This window comes from Tenrec ecaudatus, chromosome 4 (assembly GCF_050624435.1).
Source record: "Tenrec ecaudatus isolate mTenEca1 chromosome 4, mTenEca1.hap1, whole genome shotgun sequence".
In the NCBI taxonomy this organism is placed as follows: domain Eukaryota; kingdom Metazoa; phylum Chordata; class Mammalia; order Afrosoricida; family Tenrecidae; genus Tenrec; species Tenrec ecaudatus.
The window spans coordinates 119,571,892-119,595,103 of record NC_134533.1 but is presented as its reverse complement, the minus strand read 5'-3'; the positions used below and the strand labels follow the sequence as shown (position 1 = coordinate 119,595,103).

General features: G+C 56.2%; 1 protein-coding gene across 1 annotated transcript; it reads right to left on the bottom strand.

Annotated features, from left to right (window-relative positions):
* Window positions 1-2,111: 2,111 nt before the first annotated feature.
* OAF (out at first homolog) lies at window positions 2,112-22,997 on the bottom strand. The gene is made up of 4 exons (XM_075546717.1): window positions 22,201-22,997; window positions 5,915-6,049; window positions 4,855-5,035; window positions 2,112-3,163 (listed from the first exon to the last, which is right to left on the bottom strand). Exons 1-4 carry the CDS (start codon window positions 22,459-22,461, stop codon window positions 2,898-2,900), a joined length of 843 nt encoding a protein of 280 aa, XP_075402832.1. The 5' UTR covers window positions 22,462-22,997; the 3' UTR covers window positions 2,112-2,897.
* Between the last annotated feature and the right edge of the window lie 215 nt (window positions 22,998-23,212).

Sequence of the window (23,212 nt, the reverse complement as noted above, 5' to 3'; positions counted from 1 at the left end):
CCCAGTGAGGTCCTATCTCCTCCTAGCAGATGAGACCCCATGGGGGTCACCCCTTGCCCCCACACACCCTCACAGAGCTGGGACCTGGCCATTCTTAGCCCCAAGCTTTGGTTCTTGAGTGGCTCTTATGTCACGTTTTGCCCAACTACTTCTTGGCTCCATCATCCATACCCGGCCTCATGAAGCCCCTGGGCTCCAGCTCCGTCTGCGCGCAGCTCAACAGTCCTCTTGGCTAACATGTTTGCAGGAAGGTGGTGTGGACGAGCTGAGCCATCAAGGACCAGCCCAGGCCGGTAAGGGTAAGGACCACGCTTACCCTCTCTGGCTTAAGGTGGCACCAGGGAGTTCCGAGCTTCTGGAAATGTTGGTAGAAGGGTCCCACTGGGAATGTGTTTCTACAAACACTAGTCCAGGAGAGCTTAAAGCACACCTCCCACCCATAGGCAGCGACCAGCCCCACCCGGAGACCCCCACTTCCTTCTTCCCACTGGGGGAGCTGTGCTCTAGCAGGCCAAGGCTCACCTGTTTGGGATTAGTAGTTATGCTTGTGGTAAAAAATTAGGGTTGGATCCTAGCTCTGTTTTAACTAGCTGTCTGACCAGGGGCAAGCCACATGGTTTTATAGGTGAGCTACATCTCTAAAATGGCACAGGCTTGCTGCAAGGAGCTGGTAGCTGGTGAACTCATTTATAGGAAGGCGCTTTGTAAACTGCGAGTGCCGACTCAGTCCTCTCTCTGGTGTTTGCCCGCGTGCCCACGGAGGCTCATTGAGGAGTTACCACCAGCTGGCCGCCCCGCCCTCATTGTAACAAGTGCTTGGTGACCCCAAGGCACCCAGGTTAGTGTGAGCTCTGCAAAGAAGGGGCCACCATGGTGAGGCTTGAGGCAGTCTGATGGGGAGGGTTGGGAAGGGCTTCTTGGAATGGTGGATTTGTACTCAGCAGAGACCCTGCCACTGGAGTTCCAGTGACTCTGCCCAGCGTCCCAGGATATGATGTCACCACGCCTAAGAAGGGGCCCAGAACACCTGCAGCAACGGGGCTGTTCTGGCTTGGAGGTGCGAGCTGTCCCAGGCAAATGCTCCCAGTTAGGAAGTGCAAGTGGGCAGTTCATCCCCAGGCAGAGGCCCAAGTCAAGGGTCCGTGATGCCTTTTCCATTGTCTCTCCCAATGTGAGCGGGAGTCTGAGCGCTGTGCTGGACGGATACCCAAGACCGGGCAGGAGATGGAGGAAAGGGTCTGGGAGTGACCACTCCCCCCACGGGCCTGAGGCTGGCACCTGGAACTGACTCAGAAGGCACATCCACCACCCCCCAAAATCTTTATCATCTCCCCAACCTGACCATGGCCAGCAAACCTGGCTCCCACCACAACCCGCTGGCTACACAGGGCTCCGGGCAGCAGCAGCCTATTCCACAGGGGGAAGGGGGTAGAATAAAGGGCCTGCCCTGCAAGCCTGTCCGGTCCAAGGCCTTGAGGGAAGATGACGTCCTCTTCTCCCCACTGACAAGCTGGGTCTCCTCAGGGCTTTCTCAAGGCCCGAAGCACCCTGTGTTCATGTGGTGCCCTCCTCTTCGTCAAATTCTCACCCATCAAGGTCAACCCAGGCCCCACCTCTTCCAGGAAACCTTGCCCACCATAGGCAGTGTGCACGGGCTTTCTCAGAAGCACGGACTTCATCAGGCCCTCTCCTCAAGATGTCGGATGGCTTTGTCTCGGGTTTGTAGAGGAAACGCCCCCTCTTCTACCCACCAGTAGCACTGTCTATAACAACAGGCAACCCCTGAGCACTCTGTGGGCAGATACGCTAGCTGGCACTTCCCTTCACTACTGAGGGCCACACACAAGTGACTCCGTGGCAGGCCCCAGATTAGAACCCTGGACGTCTGGTTCTAGAGTCAGCCTGACCGCTCACTTTAGGCCTGCTGTGTGTGGTTACATGGACGTTCTGAGGAGCTCTTGTCCACCCTCCCCCAGGCACACAGCCCCGCCCCCCAAACTGCAGTGGCATAGCCCCCAGGTAGCACTGGACCAGCTTCGGCCGAGTATGGATGTACAGCAGCACGCCCACCAGGTGGCAGCATTGGCCAGAAAACTCTCCCGTGCTGCCAGTCACGTACAAACTCAAACTTTTATTTCTGGTACAAATGATAAATACTTTGCATTAAAAATCTGGAATTCAAGTTTTACTTGTACTTCATGCTCCCTCCCCACCCCTGAACCCAACAAAAATACTTCTGTTTCGGGGCGAGGGGGCTGGCATGGATTCTGGCAGCAAGTCCGGGTCTGGATAAGGCACACGTGGTCTGAGGGTCTTGGTGGTGGGTGTTCTTCCCCGGCCCAGGGTGGCCTCAGAGGCCAGAAATGAGAAGAATGCTGTGCCATCTGCCCCACCAGCCTCCTGGGGGTCATGGTCTGGGGCACTTGGGAGTAGAGAAGCACAGAGGCCGGACGGACCCCCATTCCCTTCCAGAAGCATGAGTTGCTTGGGGGGTGGGGGGGGCATTGCAGGTACTGACTCCTTTCAGGGTCTAGTCATTGAAGAGTTGAATTACTGCATAGGCCATCACATTTGTGTTGCTGGAAAGTGAACATTTTTAGGGGTGATGAAGGAGGGGCGGGTGCCCGTTGAAGGACCCCCTTCCTCCCTCTCTGCCCCCAAGGAAGGCACAGGGGTGGGAGTAGGGCAGCCTTCATGAGTTAACCCCTTCCGTGTCACACCCCGTTTCACAGTCATGAGTGACAGGGCCAGAGGCGTCAGGAGTGGGAGCGGGAGAGGATCACGGGAAGGGAAGTAAGGCTTCAGTGGGGGCTGCTGTTCCTTCTAGCCTCTGGAGGAGAAGCGGGGGGCTCCGAGCAGCCACCTGGGACCCGGCTGCCCCCCCACCCCCCACCTGGCTAGGGCTCCTCATCCCAGAGGCAGAGCTGCCTGTAGGGCACGTGGAAGTCGAAGCTGTAGCTCTTCTGGCAGCTGCGGATACCACACTTGTAGGGCGCCGGCCTGTCGCGGCTGTGGCAGTACTTGAGCATGCAGGGGTACCAGGCGAGGCTCAGGCTGTAGCGGCAGGTGCAGGGCTTGCCGTGGGCCCCCGCCTGCCCGCAGCGCGGCAGCTCCGCTGCATCCGAGGGCTTGGGCAGAGGCTCAAACACAGAGCTGTCCACACCTGGGGGTGAGAAGGAGGCAGAGGGAGAGAGGAAATGTTTCGACTGGTCCCCACTGTCCCGGCCCCACATGGTCTTCAGTTATCTACAATCAGCCCTTGGGAGACACAGGACAGTGAGGTGTGGACCCTTGCCTCCTGGCTAGGCTAGTGGGGGAAACATATAACTAAATAGAGTCCCACCCTCCCCTGGGTGCCTCTTCCCAGCACCCCTATGCCATAGGTCCTACTGCCCAGAGAGGTCAGCCAAACTGCCTGAGGTCCCACAGTAAGCAGTGGAGCGCAGCCTGGAACCCAGGTCTATCTGGTTTCAAGGCGTCCACTCTGTCAGCCCTCGTCCCCTCCCCCAGCCTCCCCCCCCCCGCCCCCTGTGCTGGTGTGCAGTGAGTTCTAGTGACACGGTGGGTTCTAAGTTGGAAACCAGCAGCTGCTCATCAGGAGAGTAATAAGATTTCTACTCTGAAGATGTGCAGTCTCACAAGCCCACAAGGGCAGTCCGACAGGGTCACGATGAGCTGGCATCGACGTGATGGCAGTGAATTTGTAGAACTTTTTTGGATGCTGGTGTGTAAGGAGCCCTGGTAGTGCTGCCATGGAAGCACTGGGCGGCCAACCACAGGTTGGCAGTTCAAGCCCACCAGCCACTCCTTGGGGAAAAGACAAGGCTTAGATTTACAGTCTCAGAAACCCTCTCTGGGGTCGCTGGCGCTGGAATGGTCTCAGTGGTAGTGAGAGGCTGGTGGGTGCTGACGGTGGCGTGGGGAGAGGGAGTCAGAATCCAGGCTTCTTAGAGGCCTTTGAGTGGGGCCAGGCTGGCAAGTGGCAGGGGGAACACAGAGTGCTCACATCGAGCTGGCACATGTGGAGGAGCAGAGCGTGTGGCTGAGGAGGAGTGAGGAGATGGCAGGGGCCTGGCCCTGACTTGGCTCTGTGACCATGGGACAGACCACCCTCTGTGGGGGCAGTCTCAGGCTGGCGTCGCAGTTTGAGTGCAGCCCGCTGGGAGGGCAGGGCCATGGCTCTGGGTGGGCATCTGTGGCTCCAGCCCTGCCTGGGAGGGCTGGTTACTTTTCTCTTGTTCAGCAGGCCGGGTAGGAGGCCTGGGCCTCGGGTGGAACAGTGGTTTCTGTACAGAGAGGACCCGAGGGCAGTCCTGCAAGAGGCACCAGGAGCTGGGCAGCGCGGGAGCCACAGGGCCAGTGCAGCAGCACCGCGCAGAGATGCTGGCCCTGGGGCAGAGGGGAGGAGAGCTGCCTTCTGAGAAGCGAGTGAGGAATGGGCCTCCCTGGGCCTGGCCAGACGCGCATCACCGCATCCTCACTGAGGGAGGAGGTGGGGCTGAGTCATCTGGGATGCCCTCCACCCCGCCAGGTAGAGTGGAAGTTCTGGGTCACCTGGACTGCATCTCTTTGCTCGGATGAACTCCTCATTATGGGAGAGCCACATAGACACGGCTTCTTGCCTGATCACCCCACTGCGTGGGCAGGAATGGCATGGGAAGGCAATGGGATTTCCCCAGGAACTTCCGGAATGGCTCTGGCAGGTAACTCTCCAGAGCCATCCTCCGGGGGCGGGGACTCCCTGCAGATGCTCAACTAATTTGTCTTGCACACATGACAGACTGCTGTAGGCCCCCTCCCTCAGGCCTGGCCCGGGGGAGCCCTGTGGTGGGCCATGCCCAGCGCCCTGCTGACCGTGTTCCAGCCAGAACTGGACATCCTCTTGGCGGGTGTAGATGGTGTCTGCGGCCTCGGCGCACACATTGCGGAGGTGGTGGCTCAGCAGGGCCCCCTGGCTGAAGTTGACCACCATGTCCATGTGCAGCTGTTCCAGGGCCAGCACCTCTTCTGCCTGCCGTATAGCCCGGGGGTTTTTCTAGATGGGGAGAGAGAGGTCACTCCTGAGCCTCAAGGCACTCATTCTTCACCCCTTCTACCCCTGGCATCCCCAAGATGCTTCCCCTAGGGCCCTGGCAGGGGCGTCGCGGCTCCTCCCCACCTTCACTGGTTGAGTAGTGGATGCCCCACGGGGATCAGACTCTGGCTTCTACTCAGGAAGGACTGGTCTCAAGCTACTTGCTGGCCACCAAGTTGATCTCTCACTTGATGGGGGATTCTGGGATATTGGCAGTGGCAGAGCTGGAGATGGGCAGGCCAGCACGCTGTCCCAGCTCACAGCTTCAATGGCCTGGGGACATCCAGGTGCCTGGGGCTCTCTAGGAGGGCTAGGCAGAGGGAAAGGGCAGGGAGGCGCCTGCTAGCGCTTTTCAGGAAGCAAGACTCCTGACTCCCTGCTCTTCCTGCGGCCTGGCAGATCAGGTAAGGACTTGGAGGCAGGAGGGAGGCCCAGGGTCAGGAAGGGATGGGGGCCCCAGGCTCCTGGTTTGGGGCAGATCCATGTGCATAGAGGTTTTGAACCCTCTGCTGAGCTCCTGGTGCATATTGTCCTGTTTCATCCTCACCAGGCCCCATGTGAGGCTGCCATAGGGGAGACCTCACCTGTCCATCCTAAATGGAGGAGGGGAGGGACTGAGACCAGGGGAGGGGTAGGGGATGTTGTGAGGTTAGAGATCTGGGGCCAGGGCCCCAGGCCAAATCAGGGGGGTCTAGGAGTGGAGGATGAGGGGGATGCCAGAGACAAGTCTAAGGTGACCCGGGAGCCACAGGATGAGGAGGGGATTAAGAGGGAGGGAGGCTGGGCAGCGCCCTGGGCGAGGTCGGCCAGCTACAGGGGCTGGGTGGGGCCGGTGCTCACCTGCCGGAGCTTGGCCATGGCCTCGCTGGGGATGAGCTCGCTGTGGTGCAGTCGGGTGACAAAGCACAGGGCCTGGAACTGGCGCTGGCCCTTCTCAAGCTCCCCCAGGATCAGGGCCCGGAAGATCTTCACATCCTGAGGGGGACAAGGAGAAGAGCCTGGAGGACCAGCTGGCGAAGGCAGGGCCTCCCTCCCAGCCCAGCCTGGACCCTTTCCTGCTCCCTGCCGCCTCAGGCTGGGGCGGGCAGTTTGATCTTTTTCCATGTAAACCCATGACTTCAGCACAGGAACACACCCCGAATGTTCCAAGGGCGCCTGGAAAATTCAGGGGGAATCCCGGGAAGAAGCCTTTTCTTTTTTTTTTTTTTTCAACATTTTATTAGGGGCTCATACAACTCTTACCACAATCCATACATATACATTCATCAATTGTATAAAGCACATCTGTACATTCTTTGCCCTAATCATTTTTTCTTTTTTTACATTTTATTAGGGGCTCATACAACTCTTCTAACAATCCACACATATACATACATCAATTGTATAAAGCACATCCGTACATTCTTTGCCCTCATCACTCTAGAAGCATTTGCTCTCCACTTAAGCCCTCTGCATCAGGTCCTCTTTTTTTCCCCTCCCTCCCCGCTCCCCCTTCCCTCATGAGCCCTTGATAATTTATAGATTGTTATTTTGTCATATCTTGCCCTATCCGGAGTCTCCCTTCCCCCCTTCTCTGCTGTCCATCTCCCAGGGAGGAGGTAACATGTGGATCCTTGTAATCAGTTCCCCTTTCCAACCCACTCACCCTCCACTCTCCCAGCATCGCCCCTCACACCCCTGGTCCTGAAGGTATCGTCCACCCTGGATTCCCTGTGCCTCCAGCTCCCATATGCACCAGTGTACAACCTCTGCCCTATCCAGTCCTGCAAGGTAAAATTCAGATCATGGTAGTTGGGGGGAGGAAGCATCCAGGATCTGGGGGAAAGCTGTGTTCTTCATCGGTACTACATCGCACCCTGACTGACCCATCTCCTCTCCTAAACCCCTCTATGAGGGGATCTCCAGTGGCCGACATTTGGGCCTTGGGTCTCCACTCTGCACTTCCCCCTTCATTCACTATGGTATATATATATATATATATATATATATATATATATATATATACATATATATATATATATATATATATACACACACACACACACACACACACACATATTTTTTTTTGCATGATGCCTTATACCTGGTGCTATAGTTTATTGTGCCAGCCTGGCCGATAAACACAAGTAGGATTAACTGAAGGGCAGAGGGATAAATGGCTCAGTGAGCCTCATCTTGGTTGTTCTGTGCCTCAGTTTAAAGGGGTACACTACCTGTGGGATGCCTAGCCTGTGGACTGTGTCGCTGTAAGTTGAGGCCCCTTTAAGCCCACACGATCGGAATGTTCATCTCTGGAGCTGGGGACTGACAGTTGATGACAGTTGGGGACCTGCCTTGCTGTTTGCTGCCTGGGATATATAGCCCAGCTCGCTCTACAGAAGGTGACTGGCAACTGGCAGCTTTCAAGCCTTGAAGGACTGCTAGTATCTCACTGCTTTATAATTTAACTGTTAATTTCTTGTATTATCTATCTGTATATAATTTAACGGTTTATTTCTTGAATTATATATCTATCTTTATAAATACATTTATATATAATTACTAGCAATCTGGTTTGTCTCTCTAGAGAACCCTGTCCAATACACCTGGTCCCTTTGGCACCTCGTGATCGCACCGGCTGGTATGCTTCCATGTGGGCTTTATTGCTTCTGAGCTAGATGGCCGCTTGTTCACATTCAAGCCTTTAAGACCCCAGTCACACTATCTCTTTCGATGGCGGGGCACCATCAGCTTCCTTCGCCACATTTGCTTATGCACCCGTTTGTCTTCGGCGATCGTATCATGGAGGTGTGCAGCCAATGATATGATTTTTTGTTCTTTGATGCCTGATAACTGATCCCTTCGGGACCACGCAATCACACAGGCTGGTGTGTTCTTCCATGTGGGCTTTGTTGCTTCTGAGCTAGATGGCCGCTTGTTTATCTTCAAGCCTTTAAGACCCCAGTCACTATCTCTTTTGATAGCCGGGCACCATAAGCTTTCTTCACCACATTTACTTGTTCACCCGCTTTGGCAGAAGCCTTTTCAAAGGAGAACCACTTCTGGCACAGGGATCTGCTGCAGGGGAACAGCAACGCGCCACTTGTGCACGAGGTCTCTCATAGCTGACGCTTCCCTGCACAGAGACCCCCAACCCGTCCCCCAACCAGGTGACCTGACATCTTGGGGGCAGCCATGGTATTACCAGCAGGCCATGGGCTCTGTCCTGTGCCTGACGTACCGCCTGAGGGGAAGGCGTTCAGAGAGGCATGAGCCCCCTTTTCAATCTGGCTCCAGGGAACCCCCTCCATTGCCTACCACACTCCACCATCCCCAAGGGCCCCCCTCGTTTGGGTCTTGGATAACTTTCCCATGTGGAAATGGTACAAGTCTGCCCTGGCAACACCTGGCCTCAGCACTGGACCCCCCTGGAACCCTGATGGCCCCGCGTGGACCTAACAATGGGCAGTTTGAACCCACACAGCAGAACCACGGAAGAAATGCCTGGCAATCTGCTTCCAGAAAGACTAGTCAAGAAAACCTATCACCTGCTGTAACACGCTGCGTAGCTATGAACTGGAAGCAACTTGACAGTAACAGGTCGTGTGTGTGTGTGTGTGTGTGTGTGTGTGTGTTCACCAGTCAGCACAGGCAGGACACCAGTACGGCTCCCCAGCCAGCAGAGGCCTCAACCACAGTGCTTCCTGCCTGTTTGCCAGAGGGTCAGGCTCTGGGGGCAGGGTTTGAGTCTCCCTTCGGGTACCTGCAGGGAGAGGGGAACGGGGTTCCTCCGCACTAGCTGGTTCCTTGCCCCAAGGCTCAGCCTTCTGGAGCCTTGTTTGTAAGGGGGATGACACTACTAGCCTGTCCCCACTAGGATGAACCAGGGCTGAACGGGTTCATGTGGGGGACACAGAAAAAGGCCTGCACCCCGAAAGTGCTCACTCTAGCTGACGCACATTCTGCAGGTCACTTAAACACCAAACCAAACACCAGAGTCCATCCCCAGGCATCTCTCCAGTCAGTGACATAGCTCCAGAAGGCCATTTGCATTCTTCCTTCCTATAATCATGACTCTGCCACCAGGAGCCGGTGTACATGTGGGGTGATCCCCCCACCTAAAACAGCTGAAGGGGAAGCAGAGGCCCAGCTGGTGAGAAAAGGACCCCAGAGACTTGTGAGGATGGTGACTCAGGGCTAGGCCTCCTCCTCTCCACAGGAAATCTGGAATCACTGTGCCCTGCCAGATGGGGCCATCTGATCTTTCGTCCCCCAGGTCGGCTGAGGGGAGACTGGAGCTACAACACTTGTGGCATAATCTGTGCCAGGCTCAATTCCTGCCAGATGAGACTTGATACCAGACTTCCCCTCCTAGGGCTTTAGGCAGGCAGGATCCCATATCCACTTCCTGGGTGTTTTCCAAGGCTCTGAGCCTTGACCAACGACCCAGCAGCCTACATGCGCTACTTATCCTGAGGGCTAAGGGCGGGCCTCTGACCACTCCCTCACCTGGTACCAAGGGGGAAAGACAATGAGGTGGCTTTTCTTCACTTCTATACAAATAAACAATATTGATGACAAATGCTACCCAAAAGGTACATTCTTGTTTGGAGGTGTAGAGGCGGACTGAGAATTCCTGGTTAAGAAAAAGAGGCCCTTCATAGCTCCTGTTTGTGTGTGTGTGTGTGTGTGTGTGTGTGTGTGTAGGACAAAATTTTACACAAGTTGGGAACTGGAAAAGACAAATCATTATTACTCTGAGTCAGAAAGGATGTCGCGCTATTTGGAATTCTTACAGCAGCTCCACGAGGTAGGAGCTATTCTTATTACGGAGTTTGGACTTGGAGAACTAGCTCAAGGTCATGGGCCTAAGGGGTGACACTGTCAAGAGTTTTAACCCATGCAGCTTGCCCTTGGAGCCCCAGTCCTCATAACGCCATATGCTAACTTGGGGTGTCATCTGGGTTTGTGTTACCTAGTGGGGGTACCTTATAGTGTTAACCTCCCCGTCACCCCCATAGACTGCCTCCGGTACCAGACCCTGCAGGGTCTTCAGCCCTGTTTACCATCACCTATAACCATACAATAACATTGATGTCGCTCTAACTTGCTCAGATGTAATATTTCTAAGATTATATGAATGCTCACAACAAAATTGTTTTAAAAATCTCTCTGCATTGAATATTATTTATTAATTATTAACTCATGTGATTCGTTACAGAGAAGCTTTTCAAATGTGTTCTCCTTTTTCTTTAATGAGCAGCTCTGCTGGTGTACCAGGTAATGCGCTGGGCTGCCAACCGCAAGGCCAGCAGTTTGAAACCACCAGCTGCTCCTTGGGAGAAAGGTGAGGCTTTCCACTCCCGCAAAGGGCTACAGTTTCAGAATCCCACAGAAGCAGTTCTACCTTGTCCTGCAGGGTTGCTATGACTTGGCATCCACTCAAGGCAGTCAGTTTTGTTCTTTTTTTCCCTTTAATGATTTCTTCATTCTCAAAAAAGGTTATAGATCTAGGCTTACAGATAGCAATACCACAATATCGGAGCCAAGACCAGTCTGCAACGCCAGCCAGCAGCAACAGAAACAATGTTTGTAGCTACAATGCTTACAGGCCTGCAGAGGCAAGGACAGGCTTCCTAGTGTCTGACCTGAAGGCCTCTGATCCCTAAAGTTCATTAGCCTGGCGCCCCAGCCCCGATCAGCCGTACAAGGCTATCGGGAAGCTGAGCTTAGGGAAGGGTTGTTGTTACCAGAACCGGGCCCCTTCCCAGTGACCCCACTGATGCCAACTTAGGTCTCTCAGCCCGATGCCCTGGAGGCCCAGCTAAAAACCCCGCTCGGGCCCAGTGAAGGAGTGCATTTGCCTTGGGCCGCACAGGGCAGGAATGAGCATTTAGTTCTCTCTGCTAGCCGTCCCTGTCCCTAGAGTTCCACCTGTCCTACACTGGCCTTGAGGCCCTCCGCCGCCTGAGGCAGTACAGAAGCTCTGCTCAGGCTCCGGGAGACTGACCAGCAAAAGTATCTGATACAAGTCAGTGCTTGGATCAAAGATAGGGCAAGCAACCTCCCAGAGGCAGGGACACCCTGCCCTCCCTGCCTACCTTGTACCCCGGGCTCTGTCCTGTCTCTCCAACACCACAGGCGCCCAACCTGGGGCCTGCAGAGGGCAGGGCAAGTGTGCCCGGGAGACAGTGAGTGTTTGCTGACACGGGTCGGATCTGTAGTTGAGAGTGGAGATCAGATTCAGGTTAAGGCTGTAGGCAGGGCCGTGTGCTTTTGATCTAAATGCCCAGGGAGAAGGCTCCCAATACCCCCTGCATCTTCTGCCAGGGCAGCCAGCTCTCTAGGCTGGCGATGCTCCACCCCTGCTCAGGACGACTTGCCCGCAGGTGCAAGGGCAGCAAGTCTACCGCCTTTGTCAGCATCGCCAGTGTTGGGCTCAGAGTGTTGGCCTCTATCAACTCAGACACCAGGAACAAGAAGAGGACGCGCCCTCCTTGGCTCCCGCCTGACAGCTGCAGATTTAGGGGTCATCTCGTTTATGGCTCACTGAGGTACCCACAGGAAAAGCAGCTCCAGAAGCCAAGCCTCTGCAGAGCTCAGACCAGACGCCAGCTCGCCCGACTCTCGGTCTGGCGATGCGGCTGCTACCGCCCTGCCATGCGCACTGTATGTCCAGTGAAGGCTGCTCTGGGAGTGGGCTGACCATATGAAAAGGTTACATACCGTGGCTCCGGAGAAAACGCAGGACACCTGGTGTAAGGTTCTGCCTGCTGCCCTCCACGGCCATCCTCACCCCTACCTCACCCCATGCTCCGGACATGCCAGGGGCCCCACATATCCACTCTGTCCTTTCTCAGGTACAGAAACCCTGGCTTTTAATGGACACCTGGAATAAAGCTGTAACGGAAGGCGCTCAGGCTGGGTCGTGGGCGGATGACTGCAAAGTCAGCACTTTGAGACCACGGTCTCAGCAACGGATTACAGATGTGGTGACACAATGGGTGGACGGAGGATTGTGAGGAGAGCTGTATGCGCTTCCAATAAAATGATTTTGAAAAAGAGTCACCGTCTGGGTAACCCACAGGGCCACTATGAGTCGGATCCACCCAGTGGCAGTGGGGCTGGTTGTAATGAGTGGTGACTACACGGTGACCACACGGGTGAAGCAGAACAGCCCGCCACCAGAGGCGGCTCTCTCTGTTCCTTCCTCCTTCCTTCAGACCACGGGCAGCCGGAGCTGGCCCTGAGTGACGCCACGTGATGAGGACGGTGGAGCAAGGCTTCAGAGCCCTCCCCACCCCACCCCTGTCCCTAATCACGAGAAGCTGCCACAGCTGCCCTGGCCTTCGACTGCCCGACTCAGATAAGATTGTAAAGGGGGAAACCCACTCTTTTGCTCAAACCAGCATGCTTTGGGGGCATGTGACTCACAGCCAAGTCTCACCCTAACTAACAGCTGCTCCCCAACTTCAGAGAACACACACACATGCACACACATGCGCACGCGCGTGCTGGCTCCTTCTCACACGGCACCCCTCACCCTCCCCTAGCTCACACGGAACTGTCTCCCTCACACATGGGTGCTCATGTGTGCACGGTTCCTCTCAGTGTACTCCACAGGAATCCTCAGTCTCTCTGGGGACCCCCACCCCTGCCCCGTCTCCCCCAATCCTGGGCAGTATCTCTGTGGGCTTTCCTGTGTCCCTGAATTTCCCAGACTCCAGCCTAGCACCTCCTGCTCGGTCTGTCGCACACCCCTCTCACCTGCAGTCTGCACAAGTCCCCTCACCCAGGTCACACAGACCTACCTTCCTTCAGTTATCACCTGCACCCCCCGCCCCCCCCCCGTCCTGGTAGCATCTCTCACACTGTAATAACTGCCCCCCCCACCGTAGTGCTTCTCCTCTGCCCATGACCTCGGCGCCAGCCCAGAGAACCTCCTCTCCATCTCTCGGCCCCGTAACATCCGCCTAGGCCCTGCGCTTTCCTGTCACTAGCATGTCACCCATGTGCCCTTCCTCAGCTCCCTCCTCCAGAATGCTCCTTTCTCAGCCCCTGCTCCCAGCCTGTCCTTCCACAGGAGGGGAGACCACCCAAGATGGCAGAGCTCCTCCCCCCAGAGCCATGCTCCTGTCCTCCAAGATGGTTGTCCAGCCCTGGCTGAGGCCCTCTCTCAGAAGTCCTCGTGAAGCAGCTCACCACCCCCTCCCCACACCTCCTGCCCCCCTTTTGCTCTGGGACAACTCGAATCTTCCCTGGGAGGCTCCTCTGCCATGTGAGTCTCCTTCCCACCAGGCCAGACGGGTGACTTGAGGCCTGACCTGAGCCAATCCAAACATGGGTTCATGTGCCCTTGGCTGAGGCTGCCATGCAGCTGGAGAAGGGGCTGGCTTCGCGGCCCCAGTGGGGGTCATCGGGCGGGCTGGCCAGGGGCCCATGCCTCCCCAACCCCGGGGGTGGCTGCCCGACTGAGGGCACAGAAACGCCTCCAGGTCTATCCAGCAGAAGTGGTAGGGACGGAGCTGCCAAAAGCCAGGTGGAGCTTCGTGCCAGCAGTGTCTAGGGACTCAAAGAGCCCAACCGAACTCACTGCCATCTGCTCGGTGCCGACTCCCAGCAGACCTCCAGGGCAGGGGAGAGCTGCCCCTGGGGTGTCCGGGACTAGATCTTGGGAAGAGCAGCAAGCCTCTCCCGTGCAGCAGCCGACGGCTGCGACTGCCAACCTTGTGGCGAGCAGCCCCCGAGGTGTCTTGCAGGGGCTCAAGCCTCCCCTCTTAAGAGACGGATGGAGGGTCTGGGTGCTACAGGCGACCTTGTGCTAGGCTAGGTTGGTAGTTCAAATCCATGCTGGGGTGCCTTGAAAGGGCAGGCTGGAGATAGGTTTCTGAAAAACCAGCCACAGAAAACCTGGGGAGCAAAGTCCTATTCTGACTCACACGGTTGCCATGCGCTAGAAGCAGCTCCGTGGGCCTGGCCTGGGGGCTTTGTTTGCTTAGACCCCGGCCAGAGGCTTCTTGCTAAGGGGTTTTACTGCATCAGCCAGGAGGGAGCACAGTGCCTGCCCTATTCCCAGCGGCTTCCCGGCTCCGTACAGCTCGGTTGGCCACATCCCAAAGGCCCCTCACTGCTGTCTGCCTGGCTCCCAGCACTGTGGGCCCCTTGCTCCGATCCCTAACCTGAGTGCCCAGCGGCAGCTGAAGCAACGAGGAGGGAAAATCAGGACCCGTTGTTACAAAATCATAGAAACCTTTATTCACATACCAATATGTGAAGCTCCTCTTTCCACACGTAGCCACCGTCTAGGGCTACATGTTCCGGAAGGGGGAGTCCCCATTTCCCCAACCCTTCCTCAGCTCCGTGACAGACAGTGTCAAAGAGCAGCGTGGCCTCCTCACAAGCCCCAACCTGTGCCCCTTCTCCCAGGCCTGTGAGTTTGGGGAGCAGAAAGGAGGCCGGAGAGGCCAGACCAGGGTTCTGGGTGGTCACTGAGATTTCCTGATGACGCTCTCCTAGGGCAGAGTGAACAGGGAGATTCACTCTGTACCACTGTCCTGGCTGGGTTCATCAATGCCTTCTCAATTTCCCCATGCCGGACTGGTATCTTTCGAGACAATCCATAGTGATGGTTAGGGCTGTTATCAATTAACATTCCTGGGTGAGGGCAGAGCTCAGCCTATCAATTGGGTCGCAGCCTGACGACACCCCCTTGGCACCATAAGCCTTTGTGTGGGAGACAGAGAGACGGAGCAGAATGGGATCCTCTTCGGCCCTTCGCCTCCTGCGGGAGAGGGACCTCGCATCTGGTTCTGTGATCTCTGGTTGTTTAGCTTAACCATCCCAGGAGCCACCAGCCGATGATGGATGGTGGATTCATTCGGCCAACTTCAGACCTCTGCATCCACCAGTCTGTGCTCCCCTTGGTGTCCGCTTTCCATCCTCGGCTGTATTGCTTTCCATCCTGTTGTATTGCTTATTGACTCTAGAAGTCAGCAGTGGACAACCTTGACTTGAACCAGGCTGGATTAGCCTATTTCTACAACTGTGTAAACCTTTTCTCAATAGGAATTTCTCTCTATGCAACCCAGACAAGTGCCACTGTTTCTGTCGCACTCGGGAACCCAACCTAACACTGTCATGATTACCCACACCTCTGAGCAGACCCCAAACCCAGACCAAAGACAAGCTCACTGCCCTCGATGCCGCCAGTGCTAACTCATGGCACCCCTCTCGTGCAGGGCAGAACGAGTCCTGTGGGCTGCTGACACTGGACTCTTTAAGGGAGGAGAAAGCCTGTCTTTCTGTCTTTCTCTCCTTTGGGCTGACCAGTCTACCTTAAATTCATTTTTCCTCTGAAAGAAAAATTCTGTTGTTCCCAGGTTTATTGGCACATAATTTACATTATCATGCCGTCCAATAGGTCGCCTTAAATGTAACTGATTTAGTAGATCCCCTTGGAAGGCACCATTCTGAATGGAAACCAATTTTTAAAAATTCACCCTAATGAGACGAAGTCTATGCCTGCAGGCATCTACTGGCCACGAGGTCATGTTTAAGCGGTGTTTTGCTTAGCCGACACCTGTACACACATGCACTGGAAACCCAATAGCAATACTTTTTGACTCACCCTCCTATGTTGTATGGGAGGAGTGGGCCTGGTGGGTGATGACTGAAACAGGCCCTGCCTGGCAGCAGCTGTCCACTCTTTCCATGCCCATGCCGGCCTCCAGAGGGAGAGGAAGGGGGAAGGAAGAAGAGGCATTCACCCAGCACCGTCTTACAGGGCTGACAAGTCCCGGTGATGCAGTGGATTACGTGTTGCCTGCTAACAGTAAGGTCAGCAGTTTGAACCTATCAACTGCTCTGAGAAAGAAAGATGAGGCTTTCCACTCCCGCAGAGATTTAAAGTCGTGGAAGCCAAAGGGGGCAATTCTGCTCTGCCCTATACTATACTGCTCCTACAAATCAGAATTGATTTGATGGTAGTGAGGGAGGGAGCCACTCTCTAGGGTTCTTATGAGTCGGCACTGACTAGACTGGAATGGAATGGGGTTTTACACAGGGGTTGAGCCCTGGTGGAGCAGGGATCAGAGTGCTTGGCTGCTAACCAAATGGTAAGTGGTTCAAACCCACTAGCTGTTCAGAGGGAGGAGGATGGGGCAGTTACCCTCTATAAAAACTACAGCCTTGGAAAGCCCAGAGGGGCAGTTCTACTGTCCTAGAGGGTCACTGAGTTGGAGCAGACCTGAGGGCAGTGGGAATGGCTGGTTGATGAGGGCCACGTCCTTGGCTTTGAAAAGTCCTCTTATTCCCTTCAATAGGCCTTCAAAGGATCACCATGTTGTTCTGGCCAGGAGCATGGGGCTCACATGGGTCAGTGGCTTGCTAAACCACACCCCTAGCCAACGGCAGAGAACAGTGCCAGGGCATGTTCAGTGGTATCTGTGGGATCGTTTAAGAACGGGCCCTGCACTCTGGATGAGGTGCCCTGGTGGCATAGTGAATTATAGGTTAGGTGCTAACTCTAAGTTGAGTAGTTTGAAATGACCGGCCTGCAGGAGAAAAATGAGGCTTTCTATTCCCATCAAGTCTAACAGTCTTGGAAACGCACAGGGCAGTTCTCTCTCCCATGGGGCTTGGGAGAAGTCACCAGGGGGAATGGTTGGGGTTGCATCCATGCGGCCTACCCCAGGCCCCCTGTCAGAAGGGAGGAGAAGGGGAAGAGGAGGCCAGAGAGAAGCTCGGCCCAGCAACAGTTCTACAGAGAAAGGCCTGGCCTCTCCTGCAAGCAGCCCACTGTCCCTGCTTCCCAGGAAGGCGTTCCTCCTAGCATAAGCCTTCACACCAAGTGGTGGGGCCTCCCAGGATCGGCCCTCCCGGCTCCCCCGGACTGAATTCCATGGGATATGGAATCCCATTGGAATAAACAGCCTCAGGCAGCCACGGGAACAACTGCCATGGCCGTCTCCAGTGACTGTACCTCCCAGCTGTTTCTACGTGGCCAGGGCTGGGAGCCCACTCCCTCTGCACACAGCACGCCCCTCCTCCCAGGGAGCCCCACCCCAGCACTGGCACTCTCTGGGCTCTTCCCGCTTCTGGGTCCCAAGCAGGATTCATGTTTCCCACTTTCTTGAGCTTCATCGTGGGGTGACCTTGACCTTGACGGGCACTGAGTGTGGTGCTTTTTTCGAAACGCTCCAGCTGTGGGCCACCTCTGTCTCTCCTGCTCCTGCCTTTCTCCTCGGTGTGCTCAAGGTCCATCCGCCATCTCGGATAGCTGACTTTCTCCAGATGTCTTTCAGCCTAGCCTACCCCACTCCCTAGCTCCACGCTCGATTGCCTGCAGCGTGACTCACCCCACCCTATCCCGGCCCCCAGACACTCAGACTAGGGGAGTCCAAGGGGCCACCAGACCAAAAGAAGTTGGGGATGGTGACATGCCTGTTGCCTGACAAAACCCAAAGATTATGCAGACAAACCCCCCAAACCCAAACTCACACCTACTGCCACCAAGTCAATTCTGACTCACAGTGACACAGTACAGGGTTTCCCAGGCTGTACATTTATACAGAACCTCATCCCCCCACCCACCCACCTCCCCCGCCAGGAGCGGCTGGCTGGTGGGTTTGAATGGCCAATCCAGCACCCGCAACCCTTAGTTGAGGACACCCCATGTGTTGGCACATATGGGCATGGTTACATCGAGAGGGTAATAAAGACAAGCACAGCCTGCTGGGTCTGCAGGGTGAATTCGGCTCTTGTACCGAGGGCGTGGAGAACTAGGCGGCAGGCATGTGTACACTTAAAACACACGAAGGTTATGATGGGATGAAGAGCAGGCTTCAACTGTGAGGGAGTTTGGGCTCTTTCCCCATTTAATAGCCTTGCTTGACCCCTTCTCCAGGTCTGCTCTCACCACCCCATTCCCCGAACCACTGCGACAGTCTCCCCTGAACTGCCCTGCACACTGGGAATCACCAGGGACGCTCCGAGACCCCGGTGCCGGCTCTCTCATCCCTGAGGTGCTGCTGGGAAGGAGAACAGCCCTGTCGTCCCAGCTTCCAAAGCTCCCAGGTGCATCTGTAGCGTGGGAGCCATTGTGCTCTGCCATTTCTTCAATTTCTTATTATCAAGAGGACATTTCTTATCGTCTTAAGTAAGCTATATTATCTAGCGTAAGGGGAGGCCAAAGGCAGGCAGGCACATTATCCAGATGGGGAAGACCCTTGGAACGGGGTCGGACTGGTGTCCCAAAGACAGAGCTCGAGAAAGGACATGGGAAGTCAAGGAAAACTCACACATGCACGGTAGGCGCCAGATCAAAGCATCCTACTTACAACGGAGCGTGTGTGTGTGTGTGTGTGTGTGTGTGTGTCCGAGCAGGAAGAGGGGCCCCTCATTGGAATATGAAGTTGTGGTAGACAGAGGAGCTTACCAGATTCATCCAAGGGCCTCCACGAGGGAGGGAGGGAAAAGCTCAAGTCCTGCATGTTCCCTCCCACCCCCAGACCTCTCCCTCCCTCAAGTGGGTGTTCTCCATCAAGGACACAACCAGGCAAACCCCAAGGGAGACTGCCCCTCCCAGTGGGCCATTTCTTTTAGAGCCACACTCAACCAGGCTTCCAGCACTGCAAGGGCCATTTGGTAACTGGTCCGTGCTAACTGGTGGCGTCTGCTACCCTCATTAGGCCTCCAGGCTCAGCATCGACTGTGGCCTGCATGTATCCAGTCACTGCTCCAGGACCAGTGTGGCAGTGTGCAGAGGATTCGCCCATGCTAGAAGACTGCCTCGCCTCATGGCTGAGGCCAACAGGGAGGGAGCGGGGAGGGGAGGGAAGGGGTGAGGGGCTGGAGGGAGAGCCTGGGCTGTGGGAGCAGCCACCCCCCAACCCAAACATGATACCCCGAGTCAATCCTGACTCACGGCGATGCCAGGCGGTACAGAGCTCTCTCAGCTGACCGAGGCTTTCCTCTGTGGCACCAGTGGGTGGGCTCAAGCTGCCAAGAAGAATACATTGTGCCACTCTTTTCACACAGAGGAGGTCATGCTGCCCGTGCGAACTGAAGGGCGTCTGCCCCAGCTCTGCGGGCCTGGCTGACAGTTCTGGAGCTTCCAGAAGGTCCTGGTGAGAGCCCCAAGGCTTCTTGTGGCCCAGGACTGACTTTCCCGTGTGGCTTGGGGCCCTCCCTTCACCGCTTTGAGTCCAAGCTGAACAGGGAGGATCCTTGCTGAAAGGCTGCGTGAGCCATAAGCACAGCGCGCGGCTGGGGCTTTGAGCATTTCACACGCTGCCTGGCATACAGGAACCACTTCATACTACTGTTCAGTTCGTACCATTACCAGGGGGTTGGCCCCATGACAACAGAGGAAGGAATGAAGACTTGGAATGATCCAACAGCTTGCCAGGGCTAACTAGCATATGTGTGGTGAGCCAAACCCACACCAAACTCACTGCCATCGAGGCACTTCCGACGCATGGTGACGCTCTAGGACAGGGTATAGCTTCCCCTGTGACTTGCCGAGACCATAACTCTTTATGGACGTCGAAAGCCTCATCTTTCTCCCTCAGAGCAGCTGGTGGTTTCAAACTGCCGGCCTTTCGGTTATCAGCCCAACAGGGCTCCGTATGCATGGTGAACCAGGTGTGTCTAATTTCAGAGCCAAGATGGAAAGTGTTGCTGTTTTTAAAGTGGACTGAGGCTTTTTCCCAAATCATCCCAACTGGGTTAGTTATCTGAAACCAAACATACTTTCCTGGTCTTTAGTCTCCAGGAAGAATCATTACTTCTACATAGAACCTTCACCCTAGAACAAGGCAGAGAGGCCTGTGAGGGAGGCTGTGGGCCTGGCTAGTCTCGGAAGAGCAGAGAGCGGTCCTCAACCCCACACCATGCCCCAAGGTAACTGAGAAACCTGGAGTTGGTTTCCTTTCCGCCCTTCTCATTCCAAATTTCCTCCCTGCAGATGAAACCGGAGATGCCAGGGGTAGGTGTGAAATGCCTGCTTCTGGATCAGAGGCGAACCTGAGAGCTGGAGGTCTGAACGGTGGGGATTAAGACTGGTTTCATACAGTTAGCACCAAATGGCTTCTTTAACTGGGCATTAGCTCTCCACCAGCCCTCCATCCTAACTCCACTCCCCCACGCCTACCCTGCCACCTGAGCAGAGCACTGAGGAATACCCTGCTGCAGCTGCGGGAAGTGATCGAAAAGGCCAGTCCTCCCTGTAACCCAGGAAGGGAAACATCTCCCAGCCTGGTCTGAGGTTTAGTCTCAAGGGCAAGAGGGGCTCCGATGGAAATTTAAAAACCAAACTCACTGCCATTGAAGTGATGACAACTTATGGTTAACTTTGTAGGTCCGGATGGAACTGCCCCTGTGTCTTTCCCAGACTGTAACTCTGTATGGGAGTAGAAAGTCCAGTCTTTCTCCTGCTGAACAGCTGGCGATTTTGAACTGCTGACCTCGTGGTTAGCATACCAATGCATACCCACTATGCCACCCTGGCTTCAGCGGAAGGAAGGTTAGGCCACTGCCACCTGATAGAGTCAGACTCTGATTTGGATTTTCCAAGAAAACAAATGACAAAATGCCCCTTGATGTTTATGTTTAGATGGGGAAGCAGAGGGTCTTTCCAGCCTCTTGTTCCCCTCTCAATCCACGAGTGCACCTGTCCCCCCCTCCACCCCCCCCCCCCCCCCCGCCACACACAACAATCTAGCTGGGCCTGCTGAACAAGGAAGGGACACAGCCTTCCATCTGTGACTCTCCCACCCCCCCACCTCCACTTCCTAGGCCTCATGTCAGTGACAGCTTAGTGGCCCTGAGACAAACCAACAGTCAAGCCTTACACTCTGCCCCCAATGTCCACTGATCTCCTCCAAACCTGCTACTTCGGGCCATGTCTCCAGGTCCTTCCTTAGCTGACGCCCCCTCCTCTGTCCCTCCCTGCTCAGGTCTCTGAGAGGAAGGAGAGGCGGCCCGGGGCCTCTTCAGCTATCCAATCTGCCCCACTTCTCCATTCCCCCAAGGCAGATCCTCACTGAGACACCAGCTGGCAGTGAGTGATATGTACACGTCAGAGCAGAGCTGTGCCCCACTGGCTTTTCAAGCTTCCTTTCGGCAGCGGGGTGGTTATGCTGAACAGTTTGCATCACCAGGGGCTCCAGGGCTTCTCTATCAGGAGAGGGGCCAGGTGGGGCAAGTGGGAATTGGGAGATTCCTGCTGAACACCTAACCCTCTCATACCCTTTCCTCGGGTATTCCTGTTGCTAGGGCATTGTTAGTCACTCACCACCCTTCTTTCTCCCCCCCACCCCCCTCCAGCAAGTCCACTCTCCTTCCCCTTAGGGGCCAGACTCATCTTCTACAACAGGTACCTAGACTCAGACAGAACCTGTCTCAGCCACCTCTCCCCATCCTGAGCTTTCATGCCAGCCAGGTAAGCGGTGGTACCTGCCAGCAGTCTCTCTGGGCCCTCCGCCGGCAAGATTCCTGATCTTCCAGGCCAAAGAGAAAGGCAGAGAGATATGCTTGAGAGGTCTCAGGGGTGGCCAGCTCTGCAGGGAAGGCTACCTGGTCCAGCACTTGGGGGGCAGGGGGAGGAGCGATGGCTCTGGGGCTGAATGCAGGGCTGGGAGGCTGGGGGCCACCTGACTGCCCAGGGCAAGGGCTGGAAACCGGCCCCGGAGAAAGAGGGCGACTTGTCTAGGGTCACACGGGAACAGTGAAACCCCAGGCCTTCGGATTCCTAGCCCAGGATTTCCCCCACTCCGAATGTGGGGCCCCCAACCCAATCTCACAGCGCTCCAGTCGATTCTGACGCTTAGGGAGTGCAAAAGGGGAATTGGACAGGCAGTCAGCATCTGGAAGGTTCTGGGCGAACTGGAGGAGGAAGTGGGGAACGGAGCCAAGTCCAGCAGTGAGCAGGGGCTAAGGCACAAGGCAGAGGTCAAAGGTTGAAGTGGTTGGAGAGCAGGGCAGAAAAGCTAGGTGGGTTAATGGAAAGGTGATCATCTAAGCGCTGGAGGGGTGGAGACGGACCTAGAGGGTCAAAGAAGCTCCAGGCGTGACCTTGGACAAGTTGCATGCCTTTCCTGACCTTGGGCGCTCCGGAGCCCGGGGGGCGGCCAGCGGGGGTGCCTCACCTTCTTGAAGTCCGCGGTGAAGGAGACCAGGGTGCCGTCAGGCTTGCGCAGCTCCAGGCTGATGCTGTCCGCGTCGCTGTCCGCCTGCAGGCTCTCCTCGGTCACCTGGCCGTCGGGCAGCCGCACCCGGACCCGCAGCTCCGCCGGCGCGCCAGCTCCCGCGCCCGCGCCGCGCGGCGCCCCCAGCAGCGGCAACAGCAGCGGCAGCAGCAGCAGTGCGGGGGGCGCCTTGGGGACCCCGCAGTGGCCAGGAGGGCGCATCCCCGGGACCGCTGCCGCCGCCTTCCGCGGCCCCGGCGCGCCCCGTGCGTGCGTGCGGACGAAGAGAGGCGCTGCCAAACTTTGCCCGAAGTTGATGGCTACTTCGGGGCGCCCGGGGTTGTTTCCCCGGCGCTGGCCGCGGGGTTCCCCGCCAGCAACGTGGCGCGGAGGCACGTGCGCTGCGCTCTGCCGCGCCCCCGAGCGGGAGGCGGCGCTCCCCGGGCCGCTACCCCCTAGGCCAAATCGGCCGCAGCCCGGCCCCCGGCTCCGAGGCTCCGGGGCTCTGCTGGGCACTTTTCATTCAATCCCACCCCCCGTCACTTCCTTCAGAAAACAGAAACCACCCGGACCTGCCTTAAAGGGACAGCGTACCTCTCGGCTCTTAAAGGGCCAGCTGCGCCCCGCTTGGGGCGGCGGGCGCGCGCGGGCGCAGGGCTTCCCGGAAAGCGGTTCTGCAGAAACTGTGCTTTCTCATCCCACTCCCTCCATCCAGGCCGCGCCCCGGCGGCCGCTGTGTCAGGACTTTGGGCAAATCCTTTCCTCCCAGCAGGGGCGGGACGAGGGACTCTCCACCTCGCTTCCCGCCCCCCACCTTTTTTGGCTCGTTCTTGTGCCACGTGGATGAAATAATCGGCCTCAGTTTTTTTTTAAGGGATTTGGTTTGGTCTCTGAGTTTCCCTGAGACAGCTAAAATCGAAAAAGCTCCTGCACAAATAGACCTCCCCCTGGCCCGCTACCCTTTGTATTGGCT

Excerpts from the sequence above, each read along its gene's own strand:
- OAF (XM_075546717.1), bottom strand. The coding sequence starts at position 22,461 with ATGCGCCCTCCTGGCCACTGCGGGGTCCCCAAGGCGCCCCCCGCACTG. Across the intron at positions 6,050-22,200 it reads TCACCGCGGACTTCAAGAAG|GATGTGAAGATCTTCCGGGC; the intron begins GTGAGGCACCCC and ends TGTCCCCCTCAG. Across the intron at positions 5,036-5,914 it reads CCATGGCCAAGCTCCGGCAG|AAAAACCCCCGGGCTATACG; the intron begins GTGAGCACCGGC and ends CTCCCCATCTAG.